At 45.0% G+C, this 18,645-nt stretch overlaps 3 protein-coding genes across 11 annotated transcripts in view; 2 read left to right on the top strand and 1 right to left on the bottom strand.

Moving 5' to 3' along the window:
- The window catches only part of LOC139102985 (uncharacterized), a 52,223-nt gene extending 43,299 nt beyond the window's left edge, over window positions 1–8,924 (top strand). For 3 of the 4 annotated variants that reach the window (XM_070657254.1, XM_070657252.1, XM_070657253.1), the window contains 2 exons: window positions 6,310–7,805; window positions 7,946–8,924. In XM_070657254.1, coding sequence (XP_070513355.1) covers window positions 6,310–7,805; window positions 7,946–8,284 — 1,835 coding nt within the window. In that variant the 3' untranslated portion in view covers window positions 8,285–8,924. Of the gene's footprint in view, window positions 1–6,120; window positions 7,806–7,945 lie in introns of those variants that run through there. The other variant, XM_070657251.1, reaches the window with a different exon arrangement.
- The window catches only part of Qin (tudor domain-containing protein qin), a 139,428-nt gene extending 126,967 nt beyond the window's left edge, over window positions 1–12,461 (bottom strand). The window contains exons 1-6 of one of the 2 annotated variants that reach the window (XM_070657226.1): window positions 12,356–12,461; window positions 10,646–11,081; window positions 9,786–10,067; window positions 9,626–9,708; window positions 9,336–9,539; window positions 9,184–9,264 (exon numbers count right to left, since the gene is read on the bottom strand). In XM_070657226.1, coding sequence (XP_070513327.1) covers window positions 9,184–9,264; window positions 9,336–9,539; window positions 9,626–9,708; window positions 9,786–10,067; window positions 10,646–10,766 — 771 coding nt within the window. In that variant the 5' untranslated portion in view covers window positions 10,767–11,081; window positions 12,356–12,461. Of the gene's footprint in view, window positions 1–9,183; window positions 9,265–9,335; window positions 9,540–9,625; window positions 9,709–9,785; window positions 10,068–10,393; window positions 10,590–10,645; window positions 11,082–12,355 lie in introns of those variants that run through there. The other variant, XM_070657227.1, reaches the window with a different exon arrangement.
- Window positions 12,462–14,759: 2,298 nt separating this feature from the next.
- LOC139102987 (protein tramtrack, beta isoform-like) overlaps window positions 14,760–18,645 on the top strand; it is a 69,790-nt gene continuing 65,904 nt past the window's right edge. The window contains exons 1-3 of one of the 5 annotated variants that reach the window (XM_070657258.1): window positions 14,760–14,851; window positions 14,942–15,037; window positions 17,712–17,818. In XM_070657258.1, the coding sequence (XP_070513359.1) occupies window positions 17,745–17,818 (74 nt within the window). In that variant the 5' untranslated portion in view covers window positions 14,760–14,851; window positions 14,942–15,037; window positions 17,712–17,744. Of the gene's footprint in view, window positions 14,852–14,941; window positions 15,038–17,711; window positions 17,819–18,645 lie in introns of those variants that run through there. The other 4 variants (XM_070657262.1, XM_070657264.1, XM_070657266.1 and 1 more) reach the window with 4 other exon arrangements.

The following is an 18,645-nucleotide window of genomic DNA, read 5'->3' as shown; positions in this document are numbered from 1 at the left end:
CGTCGATGTGAAACTTCGGTGGTATAGTTTTATCTATTGAGTGACCGCAAATTTATATACACGATAAACCGATCTCTGACTAAATAAATATAAAATTAACGTTAGATAGCTTTGTAATAAATAAATCGCAGAACGGAAATACTAAATGCCGAAAGTCGGCTGTTTAAAAAAAAAATCACGGGCTTTTATGAAAATCGCCCCACGGCTATCCTAAATTTTTCATAACTAAACTCCGTAAAATCTTATCGATCGAAGGTTTTGCCGTCAAAGTGGTAAAACTATCTCCGCCCTGTATATCGCCTTTCTCTAGCGCAAATTCTTTAGCGAACGCGATATGGAGATGACTTTCAAAGCATTCTGATAGACGAGGGGTATCACGGTTTGCTCGGCAGGTCAAAGGATCGGCGAAGTGGAACTGTCGGGGCAACGTGATCAGGAAAGGTTAAGCGAGCAGGGCGTGTATCATAGATACGAATTGGAAATACACCTGGGGGGGCGGAAAATGCCGGTCGAGGGCTTAATACGATTTATATGAGCCTCGCCACAAATTTAATCTGATTCCTAGAGCGATATCTGCGCAGCTTGATGATGTATACTGTTAATTAAATAGGTATTATCTGAATGGCTACATTCCTATTCCCCTACGCGCGGATTTACCCTCGAGAAAATAATTATATCAACCACAATAATGAAAGACAATCAGTATTTACTGATTAGCATTTGTGTTTATTAGACTACCAGACCAAGCTGCTAACAAGTGCCCATGAAACGTTTGCATTACCCGTGACGAGATAGCATGTACATGTGCGGAAAATTGCCTTAACAATAAGCGAATCGTCCGAGTAAAGACCTCGTCGGAATAAAAAGTAAAAAAAAAATTTTTTTTAATAGGAAAAAAAGGGAAATCTATTCCAAAAGAACCGATTTTCTCTCGCGTATGCCGCTTTATTGTATTATTAAACGTTTTAGTGGAAATTTTATATGAACAGTGGCCAATAAGACTGAACACGCGAAATCGATTTAAATTTACGGAATACTTGGACCGAATAGTTGAAATTATTCGACCAAATGAACGAGTTGCCCGAAAATCCCGAATAATTGCGGTGGTAGATACAGTAGGCGATTCTACTACGTTTCAGTGAACTTGAACAATATTACGGAGTCGTTCATTTTTCTAACCAGTTATGGTACAATTGAAAATTCGCAAATAATGGTACCGCTTGTAATTAAACGCGACACCGTCTAGACCGACGCATTTACAGACGCAGAGATAATTTTTTCGAAATTTTAAAGGACTGAATAAAATCTTTTTAAAGGCAGGCAAACCTGCTATTTAAATTGAAATAATTATATTTGAATATTTTTTTTTTTAATTATTAATTCGCCACAAATTGAAGTTCCAATCCTTGATTTTTCTTTTTTACGAAATCTTGCAGTCTGGTACGCTTGTTAAACCGCGCTCGGGGACTAATTTTTAAAGGTACTAGATTTCAGCAGCGAGACAGACTTTTTTTCATCGCGCGATAAAACGTTTTTCACGCAATACGGTGCAATTTCTATACAACCGGAATCTCTATCGATGCTGGACATCGAATTCCCTCCCCCCCTCGCCCCCGGAAACGCCGCGATGTCCATTGAAACGTTTCCTTTGTGTCGTGGCAAACACAAAGATTTTCAGGTAGACTTGGGTTAATGAATTTAATGCTCCAACCTGAACCCGTGTCTCGCGACGTAGTTTATAGTATACAATGTAAACGTGCACGCAGCCATTCAGGGAGTTCATTAGCGACACATGCGACCTATTACTATTCTTCGGGGTAGCTGCATTTGCAACGCAACAGCGAATCGGTCTTTGACCGGTATCCCGATCCTCGAGGGGAAAGCAGAGGCGTTTCCCCTGAATCGATTGATTTCGCTCGATTGTATAGACGAACAATGCACTAGCGAAAGGCAGGCAAACGAAGATTAATACAATGTACCCGAGGCACACGAACGATAATGGATCGCGTATTTGCTCCCTTTTCTTCAACGTCGGCGTTGTTACGAACACTTTTCCTTCGATAGTTTCCCGTATCCGGGCTCATCCTTTCTTTTCCGCTCGAATCAAAGCTGCAAATTTATTTCGCCCGAAGTGAGAACATATCTCGATTTCACACTATTATTTCGCGATCGTACGCGAACGCCTCGCGACTAGAAGTTACTTCGAAACGTTAAAATTTATCTCGATTAATGAATTATTAAAATTTCAAAGATTTCTTTTTTGTTTTTTGATTTATATTTTTTTCTTTTCCAAAGCAGAACTTTCACAGGGAAGGAAGTGCTTCGAGATTCTCAAAAATTTCCTATTCTATTTCTAATGACACCCATGAGCTCTTTATTAACTTAACTCCCCGTAGTAGAAATCGGCCTCTCGCCATCTCCGGCGCTCCGACTTCCGCATACCACGCCGCGAGGCATCGCGATGATATACGGCATTTCCTATTCCAACTTACATTTCCAGCCGTTCTTGTTCCGTCCAATTTCACACGCTTTGTATCCCCTTAAGGTCCGAGCGCCGGTTACAACCGACCGCAGCGCAATGCGGTGGCGGAGAAGACCGCCCTGAACCGCCGGTATCTGCATCCGCAGAATTCTCCGGTCGAATCGCTCGACTCTGGCAAGGCAGCCTGGCCTGCGGCGTCGAAACGCGACGGAGCCCTCGCGCGCGCCCGAGTGTCATTATGCGGCTCGTTTTCCGGCTTTAATTAAATGACGTGCAAAATGCGACCCAGCAACGCCCACGCGCCTTTTCTAAATTTCCAGAAAGCCCCCTTGCGTTACCGCTTGCGGGGTCAACCGTAAACCAAAAGCTCGCGCCGTGCCTTGCACGCTTAGCACGGCGGTACGTATGTTAATGCGAAACTGGCTTCGGTAGCTTACGCGTGAATTTATAAATACGTTACCGTATTATTCCGAGGCAGCGTCGCCTTGCACCCCGAGTCGAAGGAAGAGCGAGGGAGATTTATGTACGCGACGCAAGGTAGCTGCACGGAAAAAAAAAAAGAAGAGAAAAAAAATACAAAGTTAAATCGAAGAACGATAGGTTTATTAATGTCAGTGAACAACGCGAGTCGCGATATTTCACTCATTGAGAATTTCGAGGGATGAAAAATGGTTTTATTTTCTAGCGCGTACGGCCACCGCTCCGGTAGGCCCTTCGCGTCTCGCGTTCGTGCAATAAATAAAGTGACGCTCGCAATAATTTCGGCCACGCGCGATTGAGAGTTGCTGCTCGGGAAGCGTACTGCCGGTATTAATTATTCGTAGCTGTTAGTTTTCGCTGAATGCAGCGTTCCACATTACGAATGTCGCGAGCGTACCGAACGAGAGTGACGAGCAAGGGTTGCGCGTGTTCATTATTGCTGAAAACTGCATCGCCGCGAAAACATACACGTTTATCTCCCGGATCACGTCGAAGTTCGCAGGCGTAATTCATTGGAAATTAATGAAATATTACACGCGCGGAAGAAAGGAAGAGAAGTATGGATTCTTGCGTAATTAAATTCTAGTATTTTTCTACGTAATATTCGATATCGCCTCGTCCCGGCATTTTGAATAGCGAAAGGCTTAACCGAGAACAATGCGGCGTACATATTCCAGCCGCGTCTGCGTTTCGCGGTTCTCTCCCTCACGTCGCATCCGTCAAGCATCCAAGTCACGCGCGTTCGAAATAACGTAATCCGAGAGACCAATACATGCCAATTAATATTCCGTATCGGGTTACCTATCGACAAATCGGCGCGGGATCTGGCGCGATCGTACTTTCATATGATATCACGGGCGTTGCACAACACGGAGCTCGAGTTAGAATTTCGTCGGTCCGGGCGAACGTCGTCGCGGGGTCAAACGGAGAGAGAGGAAGCACCCAGGGCGGGGAAACTATCGCCGATGACTTGAGAAGAAAGGAGCATCGGGCGTCGCTTCCGTTTGGCTTGGATCCAATTTAAAGATAATTGTTTTTCATTGTGACGAACAGTAAAATTAATAAGTTTTTGTCGCGCCGTTCGACTGCTTTATCGCAAAACAAGATCCGTCTTGTAACAAAACTCCGTGCGTCGACGTAATATATTTTTTATGCCATTTTTACCGGGGGTTTTCAAATTGATACGCTTCAGTTTTTTCGACGATAATTCTCTTTTCGACCTGGAACAACGGAACGAGGTAGACAACGCGACGAGATATTCCATGGATATTTCCCTCGACATGGCTGATTCGTTTGACGGAAGACAGATGATATTTCCTTTGATTCAGGCTTAAATATCTCGAGGCAAATTTGAGCGAAAAATTCAACGTCTCCGTGTCGCTTTGTGTGTAGACATAGAAAATGCATTTCGCGGGCGTATGTCGCTTTGAAAATTTCCAAGACGAGCCCCTCTTAGATCGAGCATACGTGTCTCGCGAATTTTTCAATCACGTTTCGCGCTGACAGGATTAATAAAGCGCGCCGAGCCGTGCTCCGCGGCCGTGCTGTGCCGCGCCGCGCCGCGCCGCGCCGCAACGCAAGCAGAGTTTCCAGACTCATTTCATGCAGAATCGAATTGGATTTCCAGGTCGGGACCGGTGTATATAACTGTGTGTAATTCGAGAGGGAGAAAGAGACAAAGATGAAGATGGATAGAGAGCAAGAGCGGGAAATATGCGGCCGGGATGCACGGGGTCCCTTTGATGTGCGCCGCCGCGGCGCTCTTTTGGCGAGCGCGCTGCACTTTGTTACATCGACGCTAAATAATCGGTTTATAAAAATTCATGGCAAGTCTAGTGAGGCGGGTTTATATCTGGCACCGCGCGGACCACACGGCTCCCTCCGCTATTTCGCATCCCTCGTACTCCCTTCGCATCTCTCGCAGTGCAATATTGCCAGCCAGACGATATGACGAGAGCTCGCAAATTAAAAAAGAACGGGAGGGTGTATTCGTAGAATATTCTATGGGATGAAATTTCTATAAAAGTCGAGAGTTATGTAAAAATGTATGATACGTGCAAATTCTCTTTTCCTTTTAACTGATATTTCTCGGCGAAAGAGCTTCCGGTTTTGTTAATTTAATTTAATATCTTATCCGCGTATGAGGAAATATAACGTTTCATGATGCGAATGCGTAATTAAAAAAAATATTACCGTTCAACGTGTGACGATCGTTGTTATCGTACGTACCGGCAGAAAATGGAACGATATACAATAAAATTATTCAGACAGAATACGCGTGTGCGCGAATACGCGCATAACACGTTGAATAAGATAGCGGGGGGTGACGTAGACCAATTGCTCCCATAGGAGAACGCCGCACTCTTCACGGCAGATAAATAAGGCTCCATTGTTAGTCCCGATAATGCATCCATATTTAAAACATTTTGCGCGGCGCAGAGTTCAGGCTTGATTGATTCCCGATTCACGTCGCGGGGGGGTCTTGCGAGATAAATTTCATCGTCGCCGAGCGAGAGTTGCCTACGTCGAGGCGCAGTGTAATAGAAAAAAATCGGAAGAGAGCTTTGTGACGATCCGCGGTGTATAGAAAATACGAGCGCCTCTAATCGACTCCTCAAAAAGCCACCGTGCATCGTTATAGCCGTATGTGCGATACACCCCCTCTCCCCCCCCTGTTCTCCGCCCCCTCGGAAACGTGCGAGGTAACGCACGCGTACGGCGCGCTCCGCCCGCGTGAAATTAAATTAGAAGGAAAATATTCGGAGAGCCGGCCAGCGCTTTTGTACGTGCGGCAAGATAGCAAGAGATAAAAGCCGCGTGTGTAGACGCGCCGCGCGTACGTGCGTGTATGTATCGGTGTTTCCGCGGCGGAGGATATATTCGCGCTGGCACGTTCGAGTGGCGCAACCGCTAAAAACGTACCAATCCACCCTTTCCTCTTCTTCCACCACCCATGCCGGCTCTATCGTCCGCTCAATCTTCAACCCTCGACCGTATTCCCTTCCCACGATTCGTCTTTGTCGGAACGTTTCAGACATACCGCGTTATCTCTCATTCTCTTTTCGCGTTCTTCCGCGCGCGGTCGTTCGTGCAATCGTGACGACGCATCGGAAAACGCAACGAGACAATGCCGTTTCTCGTGCGAATCTGCAGGCTTGATTCGCATTTTAAATTCCCGGGGGATTAATTTAATTATGACGCGCGGTACAACCCCGCGTTATTTTCTTAGGTACTAAATATGGCGCGTTTTAGCTTTACATCGAAAATTATTTATGCACCGTTAATTTTTTTATCGTTGAATTCGTTTAGAAGAGCAGTATTAAAAAGCGACCTTTTTCTGATTGCAGTTCTCTTGGCGCGCGGCTTCGAAGCGTCAGAGCTAGGGAAGTCGAACGCGACCGGCGCTATTACGGAGGACGACAGCGAGGATTTATTGGAAAACATGAGCCTGGCGACGTTCCGGGAAAGATATCGGAGATTGATTCCCTACATGACTTTCTACGTCGCCAACAATTACCTGAGCACCCAAGGGGCGCCGACGCAAAATTATGCGGATGAGCTGTCGAGCGCTCTGGCCCGGAAACCACCGCAACAACATTCTCTGACTCGACTCGTTAGCGTGCCGAGGCACGGGGGGAATAAGTACCGTGTCAATTTACCTGATCAAGATAAGAAATTTATACCGTCTGTGCAATACGATCCTAGAAACATAGGAGGCGACAATGATTACTTCGCGCCGGTCAAGTATAACACCAAGATTAACTATGCCGAGTACTCGACTCCGGTCTACCAGCTCTATCAGGCGCAAAAGACCTATCCCGAGATCACCACGCCTGCCAGTCACGTTCTGAACAAAGAAAATCGATACTATGTCACCGCGAGACCCCCGCAATCCTCCGGGCCCGTGGTTAAGAAACCGCTGCTCGGAGGCCCGCGGGACGATTACAATCAAGATCACACGTCGAGGCCGAGCGTGGCCATTAATTATCCCCATAAGGAATTCGAAGGGATGAGATACATCCCGTCGCCCGTCCACGCGAGCATACAACAACAGTCCTCAAAGCCGTCGACCGTCTCGCTTTATCGGAAACCGAATCTAAACAATCTGATCGAGAGCTTCCAGCTGTCCGAGCGGCTTCCGGAAACGCTGAACAAGCACAATCTCGACAGCAGTATCAAAACGCTCATAGAGATCCTCAACATTCTGCACAACACGCGCCAGGAAAATTTTCCGCAGTCGCAAGAACCTACGCTAACGCCGTCGTCGCCTAAATTGATCGGCTACGACGTTTACAAACCGAAAGTATACACGCGACCGAAAGTGGTTACCGAGACGAGATTTCAAGTGACGCCGAGTCCTCTGATAATAACGGACGATCCCGAGCGATACAAGGCGGATGACGACGTTCAAATTAAATCACCGCCACAGTCGGATTACAACCTGAACCACCTAAAGGACGAAAAAGTGGAATACTATGTCCCTTACATTCAGGAGATCTCGGACGAGCCTAAGCAGCAGAAATTTAAACCAACCTCGACGCCTAATACATTCACCACCGAGCACACGTATGAAATCACGGAAGACTTGAGCGACGATATCTTGCAAGACGAACGATACACCCTACCGATTTCCACCGAGGCATCTATAAGTCAGGAATACGTGGCGCCGAACGAAGTCGAACGTCCGGGATCGAAAACGCCGCTGCCGGCGTTAAAATACGGTGCAACGCGCGGAAAACCTGGAGTCGATTACCCGGCGTACGCGATTATACCGGACACGAAATTCAGTTGCAAGGATCAAAGATATAAAGGGTTCTTCGGTGACCCGGCGACCGGATGTCAAGTAAATACATTACATTTATTTTATTCTTACAATTAATTATTCGCATGATTACATTATTTAAAATAATCTCTAGTTATTTAATAAAATTTATGTATGTTTAATGATAATATTGATAACGATTATTCTTGTATTGTTCTTAGGTGTGGCATTATTGCGATCTGAACGGCGGCAAATCATCATTTTTATGCCCGAACGGAACGATATTTAGTCAGGTGGCATTGACCTGCGATTGGTGGTTCAATGTAAAATGCGAAACGACTACCCAACTTTATGTACTAAACGAAAGACTGTATAAATACATTCTGCCAATTATGCCTAAATTCCCCGAGGATTTTACCGGCCCGGAAGTAGATCGATATTTGGAGCTCAAGTTTAAGGAAATGGAAGCAAAAATGAAGGAAAAGAAGCTTAAGAAACAGCAAGAAGAGAAGAGCAAGCACAATAAAGGTAAATCGCAAACGGCGAACGACGAAGAGTAAACGCGTTAATTAGAGCGCTATATACTAAATAATTTAGTCTTAATAATACCTGACTCGTTGCCATTGTAATGAAAAACAAAAGGATGTCGCGAATTGCAAGGCCACAACCTCGCAGTCTCGAAAAAGTGCAATATATATATATATGATAAAGAGATGTGATTTAAGTGTAGAGTAAATCACATCGCACGTAAAATAAGTTATTAAATTATCTCATGGTCTTTACGGGTATGAAGCGGCTGATGATACTAGATATTTTTTATATCCCCTCTAGTCATATGCGTACGTTATTGTATATTATTTATCACGAAAAATGAGCCCGCCTGTCACGCGGTTTTTTATTGCTTTCGGTCTACAATAATGGTCTGAATTTATCATAATTTTCAGTCGTAATAAGTCATCACTTTTAAAACGGACTACAGATAATTGTGTCTCTTCAAACAGCGTAAATAATACTATTAATAAATGACATTGTTTCCAATACATATTAATTAGTTGTAATAAATTTAAAATGCATAATTTACCGATAATTATTTACGATTCGATATTATTAACTTTTGATATAAATCTGATATAAAATTCAGTATAAATTTCTGTACAGTTGTGCAATATTTATGGAATAAAATTTGTACATCTCAACAGCAAATAACATTAATACTTGAAATATTGTTATGCATTGAAAATATAATTAATGTTTTCATTGCAAATATCAAGCGTAGAAAAATAGTGAACGATATTGAATTAAATGTCGCAAGATAATGATATATTAATCTTTTTCCTACCGAATGTTTTGTTAAAATAGTAATAAATTAATTTATTTATTTACTGTACTCTGGCATACCTTGCAACAATTAAACAATTTTTCTCACTAGGAATAATATTAAATGAATATATAGACTCACCTCTTTTGTCTCGCAGACTCGCAGCAACGTCTCCTCGATCTGCACGAAAGTTTCGTTGAGCTCCGGCAGCAGGGTCTCGTTCTGCCAATAAAACATAAATTGTTAAACTCTTTCGCAATAATACAACTTTTTATTAGTTGAGTAATACCAACCTTTTGCGATATTGGTACATAATCGTGCATTTTGTGTGAGCATAAAGTACAATTAGAGCAACATGCCATATTACAGTCTTTACAAAAATACTTTAGCATTTCGGAGCATTTTGAGGAACAACGACTGAATATAACACCAGGATTCGACAAGGTCCCATCATATATTGGAATCTGTGTGTGATTTTGTAAAGCCTTTCCATGAATCTGGAAAAATAATAGAATTAAAACGTAAGACATTACAAATATACTTTATCGGGTTAAATATTGTTTGCTTAAGATATGTCATTTACTTTGGAATAGCAGTCGTAACAATAGAGGACCATGCATTGCGGGCAGTTAATATTAGCTTGAGTTCCACATTCATGGCAATTTCCTATAACCAAACACATGTATTAAGTATTCATTGTTCTTAAATTATTTAATTTCAGCTTATGTACAACATTCTCTAACCTTGCTTGGATATCTGACGTGTTTGTGAGCAAGAATTGGGACAAAACAGAAATTGTTCATCATCATATTCCAGAAAACGATTATTTGATGATATAATCAGTCCTAGTCCATATATATTTAATGGGAGATGAAAGTTCTGATTATTGATTACAACATTTTTATTACAGGAAGGACATTTTTTAATTATCTTGATGCTGATACATTTATCACATATTGGATGCCCACAATCCAACAACAAAGGTATCAGGGTCTCATTTGTCATCCCATTGAGATTGGACAGATCTGTAACAATTTTAACAAAAAATGCCACTTTAATTTAACTTTATTTCCATCAGTTTCATTGCAACATCATATAATTCACATCTGCTGTTAAGACAATTTAATATCTATAAGATTTAATATTCTCAGTCTACAATATGTAAAACAATATTCTTTTTATGCAAAAAAAAAAAAAAGTGAAGTTACATACAAAACGCATTTACACATAAAAGGTACAGTCTCTAATTAACTCGCCGTAAATATACATTGAATAATGCTATGTCGAAGCAAATACAAAGAAAAGTAATATTCGAGTCATGAGATTTACAGAAGATATAACGAAACCTAACCTCTTCACCGGCACACGGTTCTTTCTCGCGAGCAAAGTGAAAAAAGGCAGGCTCGCTCGATCCTCGCAAGCACGTCGCGTTCACCGGCATCGTCGGCCTGCGTTAAGCGTCACCTCGCCTCGTCTTTATTTTACACGTTACTGATAATATAATTCCGGTGCCGGCAGTCGTTGCACCGGCGTACGAAATCGATAAGCGCGACACGTTGCGACGATGCGGTGTAGCAGAGTTATACATATCGTGGCACGTTACCTGGGACGTAAAACTTTTTCTTGCAGCAGACGCAAATCACGTTCCTCAGCTTGATGTCGGGGACTCTGTAGCACGGAGGCGCCTGTCTCTTCCTCGACATCTTGACGGACGGTATATCCATGAGTGACACCGATCGCAGCTATAACCCTATAACTGGCCGATCGATAGCGATGCGGTGATGAATGACGACCCAGCCGCGCAAAAAAACTGCGTTCGAAGCGTTGTCCGCTGCTTCTTCGTATGCCGGCTTACCTATGAACACTCGCACGCCCTGGTGCGCAAATCACTTATTTTATCGTCACCTCTCCCGCTCGAGTAGCCATTCGTTCGAAACTGTTCCAGCGTCTTCGCCGAACAACGCGAAGTTAGACGAATGACATCGACGATGGGATCGCGACAAATATCATCGTTGGTCGTCGCTCGGATCAGCAGGGAGCTACGAAGACAAAGAATCGTCTTTCAGTTACGGAGAAGGCCAACGCGGGCTCGAATTACTTTTTGTATAGAGTGCTCTATTCAAAGCAGTCATTTTTTTGTCTGTGCTGCGTTCGCAGATGGTTGAAGAGTTACATATTGACGTTGGTTGTTTATCACTACATGGAAAGCTCCCATTACGGTACCTAAAGTCTAACGTATTCTTTTTTTTCTTTACTTTCTTTTTCCTTTCTTTTGTCTTTTTTATTGCCCGGCATGCAAATGATAAAAATATGTGAGAGTTACGTCGCATGTTAGAATCACGTGTAGTTTGAGAACGGAATAAACGACGGAGAACCAGCGCGAATAAATAAAAAAATATTTCTTTTTTTTATTAAATGAAACTACTGCAGATAAAATTCGAGGTATAATTTTTTTTTTTTTTTTTATTGTCGCCAGTTCTTCATGATTTATTTAAATAAGCCGATAGGTACAGGACACTTAATTTTATTGCAATTTTAAAACGACGAGTCGTTGATAATGTATTATATTTTACACGCAGCTTTAATCTAGAAAATCATATTATTTCCTCATTATTATTTGCATTTAATGAAATTGAAATGCCCATTCGATACGTAAATGTTCAAAGAGAGAAATGAAAAATCAGGCGAACAATTTTTAAGCTTATTTCGCTTTGTCCCCGGCGAGCTTTATCACTTAGATAAATATAGACGCGCTTTTAATCTCGCCAAAATAAATTGATGTAACCGGTTCCTGGCGATTACTCTTTATCACTTAATTATTTTAATCAGGGATTTAATATTGTTTGGGGCTGCTTACATTCTGTTTAATCAACATAAATATGCGCGTTTAATTTAATTACTTATGTTGTATAATTTCAAAAATAAATACGCGTATTTATTTGCCGACGAGAGCATGTTCCGAATACAGGGCCGATTGTTTGAGAAAAACAAGTGTTTATCGAACTGACAATAGCGACCTTTTTACTTTGGCCGCCGCTAATCCAAAATAATAGCACGGCTCGTGAAATAACGCGGAGAGAAAATCTGTAAATTGGCGAAAGGGACTTAACGAATTTTAACGTCCTAGTGTTCAATGATGTCGTTACGTGAAATTTATATGCACGCGAATTCGGGGACTGTACGAAAGTCCGCATCGAAATGCCGAGCTATCGGAAGAGATTCGGCACGGTGTTAGGTTAATCTCTACCCGCGTTATTCGCGTATATCGATCTAGATCGCGCGGCATCGGCTCGCTCAGGCTAATCGGGAATACCTGTCTTTCTAGGCGCTGTGCGACGAAGAACGAGTTCTTATCTAGTGGAGCCAGCAACTTCGGTTACAGAGAGCGGGTGGTCCGATACGCCGGTCTAATCTTCTTTGCGGCCCGTTCGAACGAAATGCTAGACGCGAGTCGGCCGTTAGGCGGCGCCATTTCGATCAACGCCAACGCGACGTCGACTCGGCCGAGGCGCCGCGCGAAGTTAGGCGCATGCTGCGCCCTGCCGGCCGATTCGCGCGGCTCGCGCGGATTCACGCTCGCGCAGCGGAGCTGAAAGGATCAGACCGCGACGATCTTGGATTTGGATTCGCGACGGCAGATGACGTTGCGATCTGATCGGCTTCGCACGGTACGTGAAGGAAAAAGAAGGCGGCTGGAGATGGTGGCTAGGTAAGATGATAATGCGAGCGCGAATCGACGGCTAGGTCGGCTGTATCCGCCTAGGTGCGGCTCGGCCCGGTCGCCATTCCGTTATGATCCCACCCAACGTTCCCGCGCGCCGAGCGATCGCTCCAGCGAGCAGCGAACACGCGCGCCGGAATCCTTTTCTTCTTCCGCGATACCGAGGGGGGTAAAAGGGGGGCCCGGGGCCCGTCCCGTTCGTCCTTCCCGGCTCTTCTTCTTCGCCACGCAACGCCGCGCTTTCGCCGCGCAGCCGCTCGGGATTATCGCCGGCCGAGATGGAAATCGCGCGACCGGGACCGACTTGCGCTCTGAAAACCGCCTGGCGCGCCAATTCCGGGCGTCATTAATAACATCGACGGTCAGAAAACGCAAACGCTTGATTCCCGCTGCCCGCCTGCCGTCTGCGCTTCTCCGGGTGCCCGTTGATCGATCGACCCGTTCCGCGTCTCCCGAGTACGCTTCGCGCCTCCATTTTTTTTCCGAGGCGAGAAAACTTTTAAATTGAACTTTCGACCGACGAATGCCGCCTACCGGTTTGCCGAATCAATTTCCGCCGCGAGCGATTCGTCTTCGGGAAAACGATGTGCGGATTATGGCCGGGATACCAGAGCCGGAATGATCGAACCCGCTCATTTGTTAGGTACGCGCGTCCTCCATATCTTTTCTAGCGTCCGTTCGCTCGTTACGTAAAGGTCCGCTTCAGCGCGATCCCCGCTTCGTGCTCGCGAATAGCGGAAAATGTAGATCCGCCGTGTCCTTTGGGCGACCCGTCTCTTTTACGTAATCGACGCGAAAGAGCGAGACGGTCGATCGCGAGCGAGCAAGTCTACCTCGAGTCGCCGTCGCCGCGCGGCGTGTTGCTTGAAACAACAGTCCCGCGGCCTCTCCGGGCTTAGGCGAAGCGAGCGGAGGCAAGGTCTAGGCTGGCTGGCATTCAAGGTCGCGTGCAGAGCGCAAAGCCCGGATCTATCCCCGCCCCAGATTTCTAGCGCCCTTCGCTCCTCGCTCTGTCACGCCGTGCCGCTCACTCGGTTCCCACTCCCTCGGCGAGGAGACCGAGAGGAGAAATCCTCCTTTTTCCCTCCGTTCCCTCGCGCTTCCGCGTCACCGAACCGCCGTCCTCGCTTCTTCTCGCCTCCGTCGTCCCTCTCTGGTCGCCCGCGAGCCGCGACCCGCGCGCGTGCAACATCGATTTAGCTATAAAAATTCCCTGCGCTCGACTCTATCACTCGGCTATTATTTCCCATGCCCGGGGACCGCCGGTGCGAAGAGAGCACCGGCGTTCCGCTCCCGGAATTCTCCGCTCTGTAAATGCGCGTCGTGGAAGGATCGGAGCTTTACGGGGCCGCGTACGCAGGCGGCCGTCCGCGCGAAGGAACGAGGAAACGCCGCGGACGTCATATGCGTTTCATTCGCGCGTGCATGTGCACAGATACGCGTTCCGCGAACGCCGATAGGATTGAGAGAGAAAGAGATTACGATTGAGCGCGCGCTCCGATAAGGAAGCAAACGGAAGCGAGACAAGTAAGATCCCTAGCCAGCGTCGAAAGTCGGATCTCGCTTCTCTCCGTTCGCTCGCTCGCTCGCTGGCTCGCCGGCTGCGAGGATGAAGGGCGTATCAGCGATTAGGTCCCGTTACGTACCACTACATCGACGAGACATTAGCGGGATTAGTCTTGTTCTACTCTCTGTCTCTGCTGCACATGCCGTTCGATATCGCGCGTCGTACAGCCAGGTTTTGAATCTCCGCGAACGATCGCGCGCTATTAAAAAGATGAAACTGCCGCTGATAAATTGAATGGGGAGCATTCAGAAATGAGATCTTATTTAGGGAGAAATATATAATATTATTTATAAGCGGGAAGGCATATTCTATGATCTAAGCTCGAGCGAACGAATAAAAACGGGATTTGATAGATGCTGATTTTTGCCTAAGTCATAATATATGTTCTTTTTTTTTTTAGATATCTTCGTAAAAATGCGACTCGAACGAACGCACGTTATAAATAGCAGCAGTATTAATGTTCGGACTATCCTTGGATCTGTCAGGATATTGACTAATATTCGCCGTCACACCTATGCTATGTAGGTCAAGCACATGTCCTTTATTTTATTTTTTATATAGAATTGTAATTTATAGTCTATATATTCTTTTCTCTCTCTTTTTTTTTCTAGGTCCAGCTAATCGTGGTCCAGCAAAATCCAAGAGCGATGAAATCTTTTTTAATGTGAACCCGGAAACGCTTTGCCTACACGAAGAGACAACGCCAGGTACCTACCGAGCGGTATATAACTACTATAGCCTGGCTGAGTTCTAAATTCAATTCCGTTGACCTGGATTAGGTGCTACGTGACACGATGGAAGTTCGCAGTTGATTCTCTCTCTTTCTCTCTTTTTCTATTCTTCTCTCGTTTTCACCGGCCTTTCTCTCGCTCCGCGCTCTCTTTCTCTCTTTCTTTCGTTCTCTCTCGAATGAGAGAGCTGGTAAATTCGTTTGGTCGTTGCTCGATGCACGAACCGGCAATTAAAAACGTAAGAGAGGATTATACTTTACTATCAACAGAGTGATATCTGCATGCTGGTGCATTATTATTTCAAAAATTATTAAAAGGAAGTTATTTTGCAAAATCCTGAAAAAATAGATTGTTAATATATGAATATAAATCTAGAGAGAAGAGATAAAAAGGTAGAGAGGAAGGGAAAGAGTGAGAGAGGAAGAGAGGAAACTTTGAGATTTAATACCTTTTCAAGTATGCAGAGAACTGAATCGTTTTAACCAGCGTTTTCCATCTATTCATACTCGCACGCCTCTTTTTGTAACGTTTAAACGACCAAGAGGGATTTCTCCTGCCGGAACTATCATTGTCGTCACCGTCGAGAGTATCGCGACGTGGGGAAGATCGGCGTGGAAGGAGCGCGCGGGTGATCGATGAATAATTTTGGAATAGTGGACGGGCGAAAAGCCATCGATTGAAATTTTCATCAGGCTTTCGCGCGCGCGAGCGCGAGCGTCCGCGCGATTATTTATTCACGGAATAATGAATGGGCGAGCGAGAGCGAGGCGACGAGAGGACCGGGAGATAAAAGGCGATGTCTAGAGTCGTTCGAGACATTATGGGCCGTTTACACGCCTTCGCTGTGAAACTTTAAAACGCATTTAAACCTCGGCACGCTCGGACAGGAATCGAAAGGCGGATGAGGCGGAGGTGAGCGAGGGAGAAGAGCAATCTGTCGCGTCGGCCGCGCGTTCTTTCTGATCGTGCGCTTTTGCCTTTATTTTTCATGCAAAAACGCCGTGCTCGCGAAACACATTCAATAATTAAAAGAAAGGAGAGGAAAAAAAAAGAAAAAAAAAAAAAATAGGAAAACCGAGACCAGCGCGACCAGTGCGGTTGACATTAATTCACATCGTACACCTTTCGCCGTGCAATATTTACCACGCTTGAATATTACCTCGGTGTTCCGATAGGAGAGAGCTTTGGGACACGCTTTAAATTCATGCGGCAAATCGCGAGCTTGGGAAGGGCGATGCATTTTATACGCAGTTCCAAACGGCGAAATCGCTCAGGCTTCGCGTTATATACAGGATTCGTTTTTGGCGAACGGTTTTGAGACTCCTTCGAAGCGAAAGAGCGAAAGAGAGAAGCGGCGACAGCCGCGAGATCCTGCCGACGAACGGTTTTGCGCAATCCCCTGGCCTTCCCGTCCTCCTTTTCAACAAATAGCTACTCGGCAAGAAATCTCCGGCTCCGGATGTTGCGATTACATCTGCGCTCGCTAACGGCTGAATAATTCTTTTATCAACGGCGAATTAAACTCATAGAGAATAAATCGAAACGTATAACTTCTCATGGGAGCTCTTGCGCACTTATTGTCAGACGGGATTATTAGATTTTGTCCCGTGTATTATTTTCCGTTCCGGTGCGCGGGGATCGGAGCGGGATCTTCCGAATCACCTTACGAAGATTGCGTAATTGTTTATCTCGCGGAAGATTAAAGCGCGCGTCACGGAAATGTTAAAAGTCATCTTGGGTCTGAAACTCGGAGTCAACTCTGGGCAATCTTAAAGGCCAACGATATCGGTCAACAGAGGCCCGCGTGAGCGACAAGCGTCCGCAGTGTACAGTAGATTCTTGTCGGTGTAGAGGTCACACACGTGCCGACGCACACTTGCATAATCCGCACACGGTAACCTTCCTCACTATATCTACTCTCCCCTCGGCTCGCTATAACCGAGCCGCGAGCGTTTCCGGGGTAGGCGGCGAGCGTCGGTTGGAGAACCGGTTGAAAATAAGGGGCCGATGAGGGAAGGGTGTGGGTGGCGTTCACGTGTCGCGACGCAGCGGTGTCGGGAGCGAGATAGACGCAGGGAGCGTTGGATTCATCCCTTTTGCGCGCACGAGCCGGAGGTGAGCCGAGGGTGAGCCGCCCCCGCTCGTGGGCTTGCGGGTGGTCAGGTCAGGGATGGAGCTACAAGTGGTGATAAACGAGGCCGAATCCTCGTTATTACCCATTGGGGAAGAGACTCCGGGAATTCCTGCGGAATTCTGAACGCGCCGACTACTTGTCGTGCCGTTTTTCCGGCCCGGCAAACCCAATCGAACTTGCCACGTTCAGTCTTTTTTTTTTTTTTTTTTGCGTATACCCCGTTGCATCGTTTACTTTTAGGCAGTCGCGTTCCTCGCTAATTTCGCCGAATTTTTAACCAACTGGTGGCCGCGAATCTATTTTTCCGATACGCGTATGCTAATTTGCGAGGCTGTAAAAATAAAACTTTCATTCCCCGGTCAAAAGAATATTGGATATTATGATAGGATTAGCCGTAAATCTATTTAAGCCGTTTTGGAGAAGGAAGACAATGAACTGCTAAAATAAATAGATAACTTTTTTATTTTTTCAATACATTGTAAAAAGTCTACAAATTATATTTATCTTGTGTTTTAGAAAGCCCGGCAGCGGAATCTTCGGCGTTCCAGGATGTTTACGAATTTCTTCCCGGCGCATTTAACGGAGGCACGATCCCAGCCTTTTTCATCGGTGACCTTCTTTTTGTAAGTAACGAAGACGACTGAATGCCAAGTAGAATTAAGTGATGATTATTAGTACCAAACTTTTCTTCATGAATAACGAATGGTATGAATAATTGATAAATCACGCGGTGGGCGGCATGATAAATGGAGTGTATAAAAGTCTAAACGAAGTAAAAGACCTTCCGGGTTTTTCTTTTTTTTTTCTCTTCTCTCTTCTCTCGCGTCAAGATTTTATAAACATTTTATTATCGATAGGAAAGCGTGTAAAAATATCTATTAAGCTCGGGGCATTTGGAAAATTGCCATACAGATAAATACGTTTGCGCAAGAAGCACGAAGGGTTTAATCCTTTAACTTCGAATGAAATAAAAAAAACCGGAGCTCTATATACACGATGTCGGGTCGCAGAACGGCTAAACTTGCCGGAATATCTTGCACGATATTATCACGTGCTCCGCATATCAGTAAAAAGCGTCGTTTCCCAGATATTATTTCTTCTTCCGCTATTTTTTTTTTTTTTTTCAAACAAGAGCATTTTAATCGTTTAACATTTATTTCTCTTTCTTTTCTGTTACTCTTACTCGTACTCGTGTGCCCTCGATTTTTTTTTTTTTTCTTTTTAATGTTTGAACTCGGAGCTTGACCGGGAACTTATGTTGTATTTTCACGCGCTGTCGTAAATCAGAAGATGTTTCAGGCAACATTTTTCTGACATGTCGAAAATATGAACGATGGAAAACGAGAAAAATGGTAGGAAAAGTTTGACCGGGCGGCAGCGGAACGGCAAACAAGCGCAAGGAAGGATTGGTTCGGTAAGGGTAGCATAAAGAGAAGACGTGCAGCCGTCA

This window comes from Cardiocondyla obscurior, linkage group LG05 (genome assembly GCF_019399895.1).
Source record: "Cardiocondyla obscurior isolate alpha-2009 linkage group LG05, Cobs3.1, whole genome shotgun sequence".
NCBI lineage: Eukaryota > Metazoa > Arthropoda > Insecta > Hymenoptera > Formicidae > Cardiocondyla > Cardiocondyla obscurior.
The sequence above is the reverse complement of the archived record's forward strand: the minus strand, read 5'-3'. Positions and strand labels throughout refer to the sequence as shown.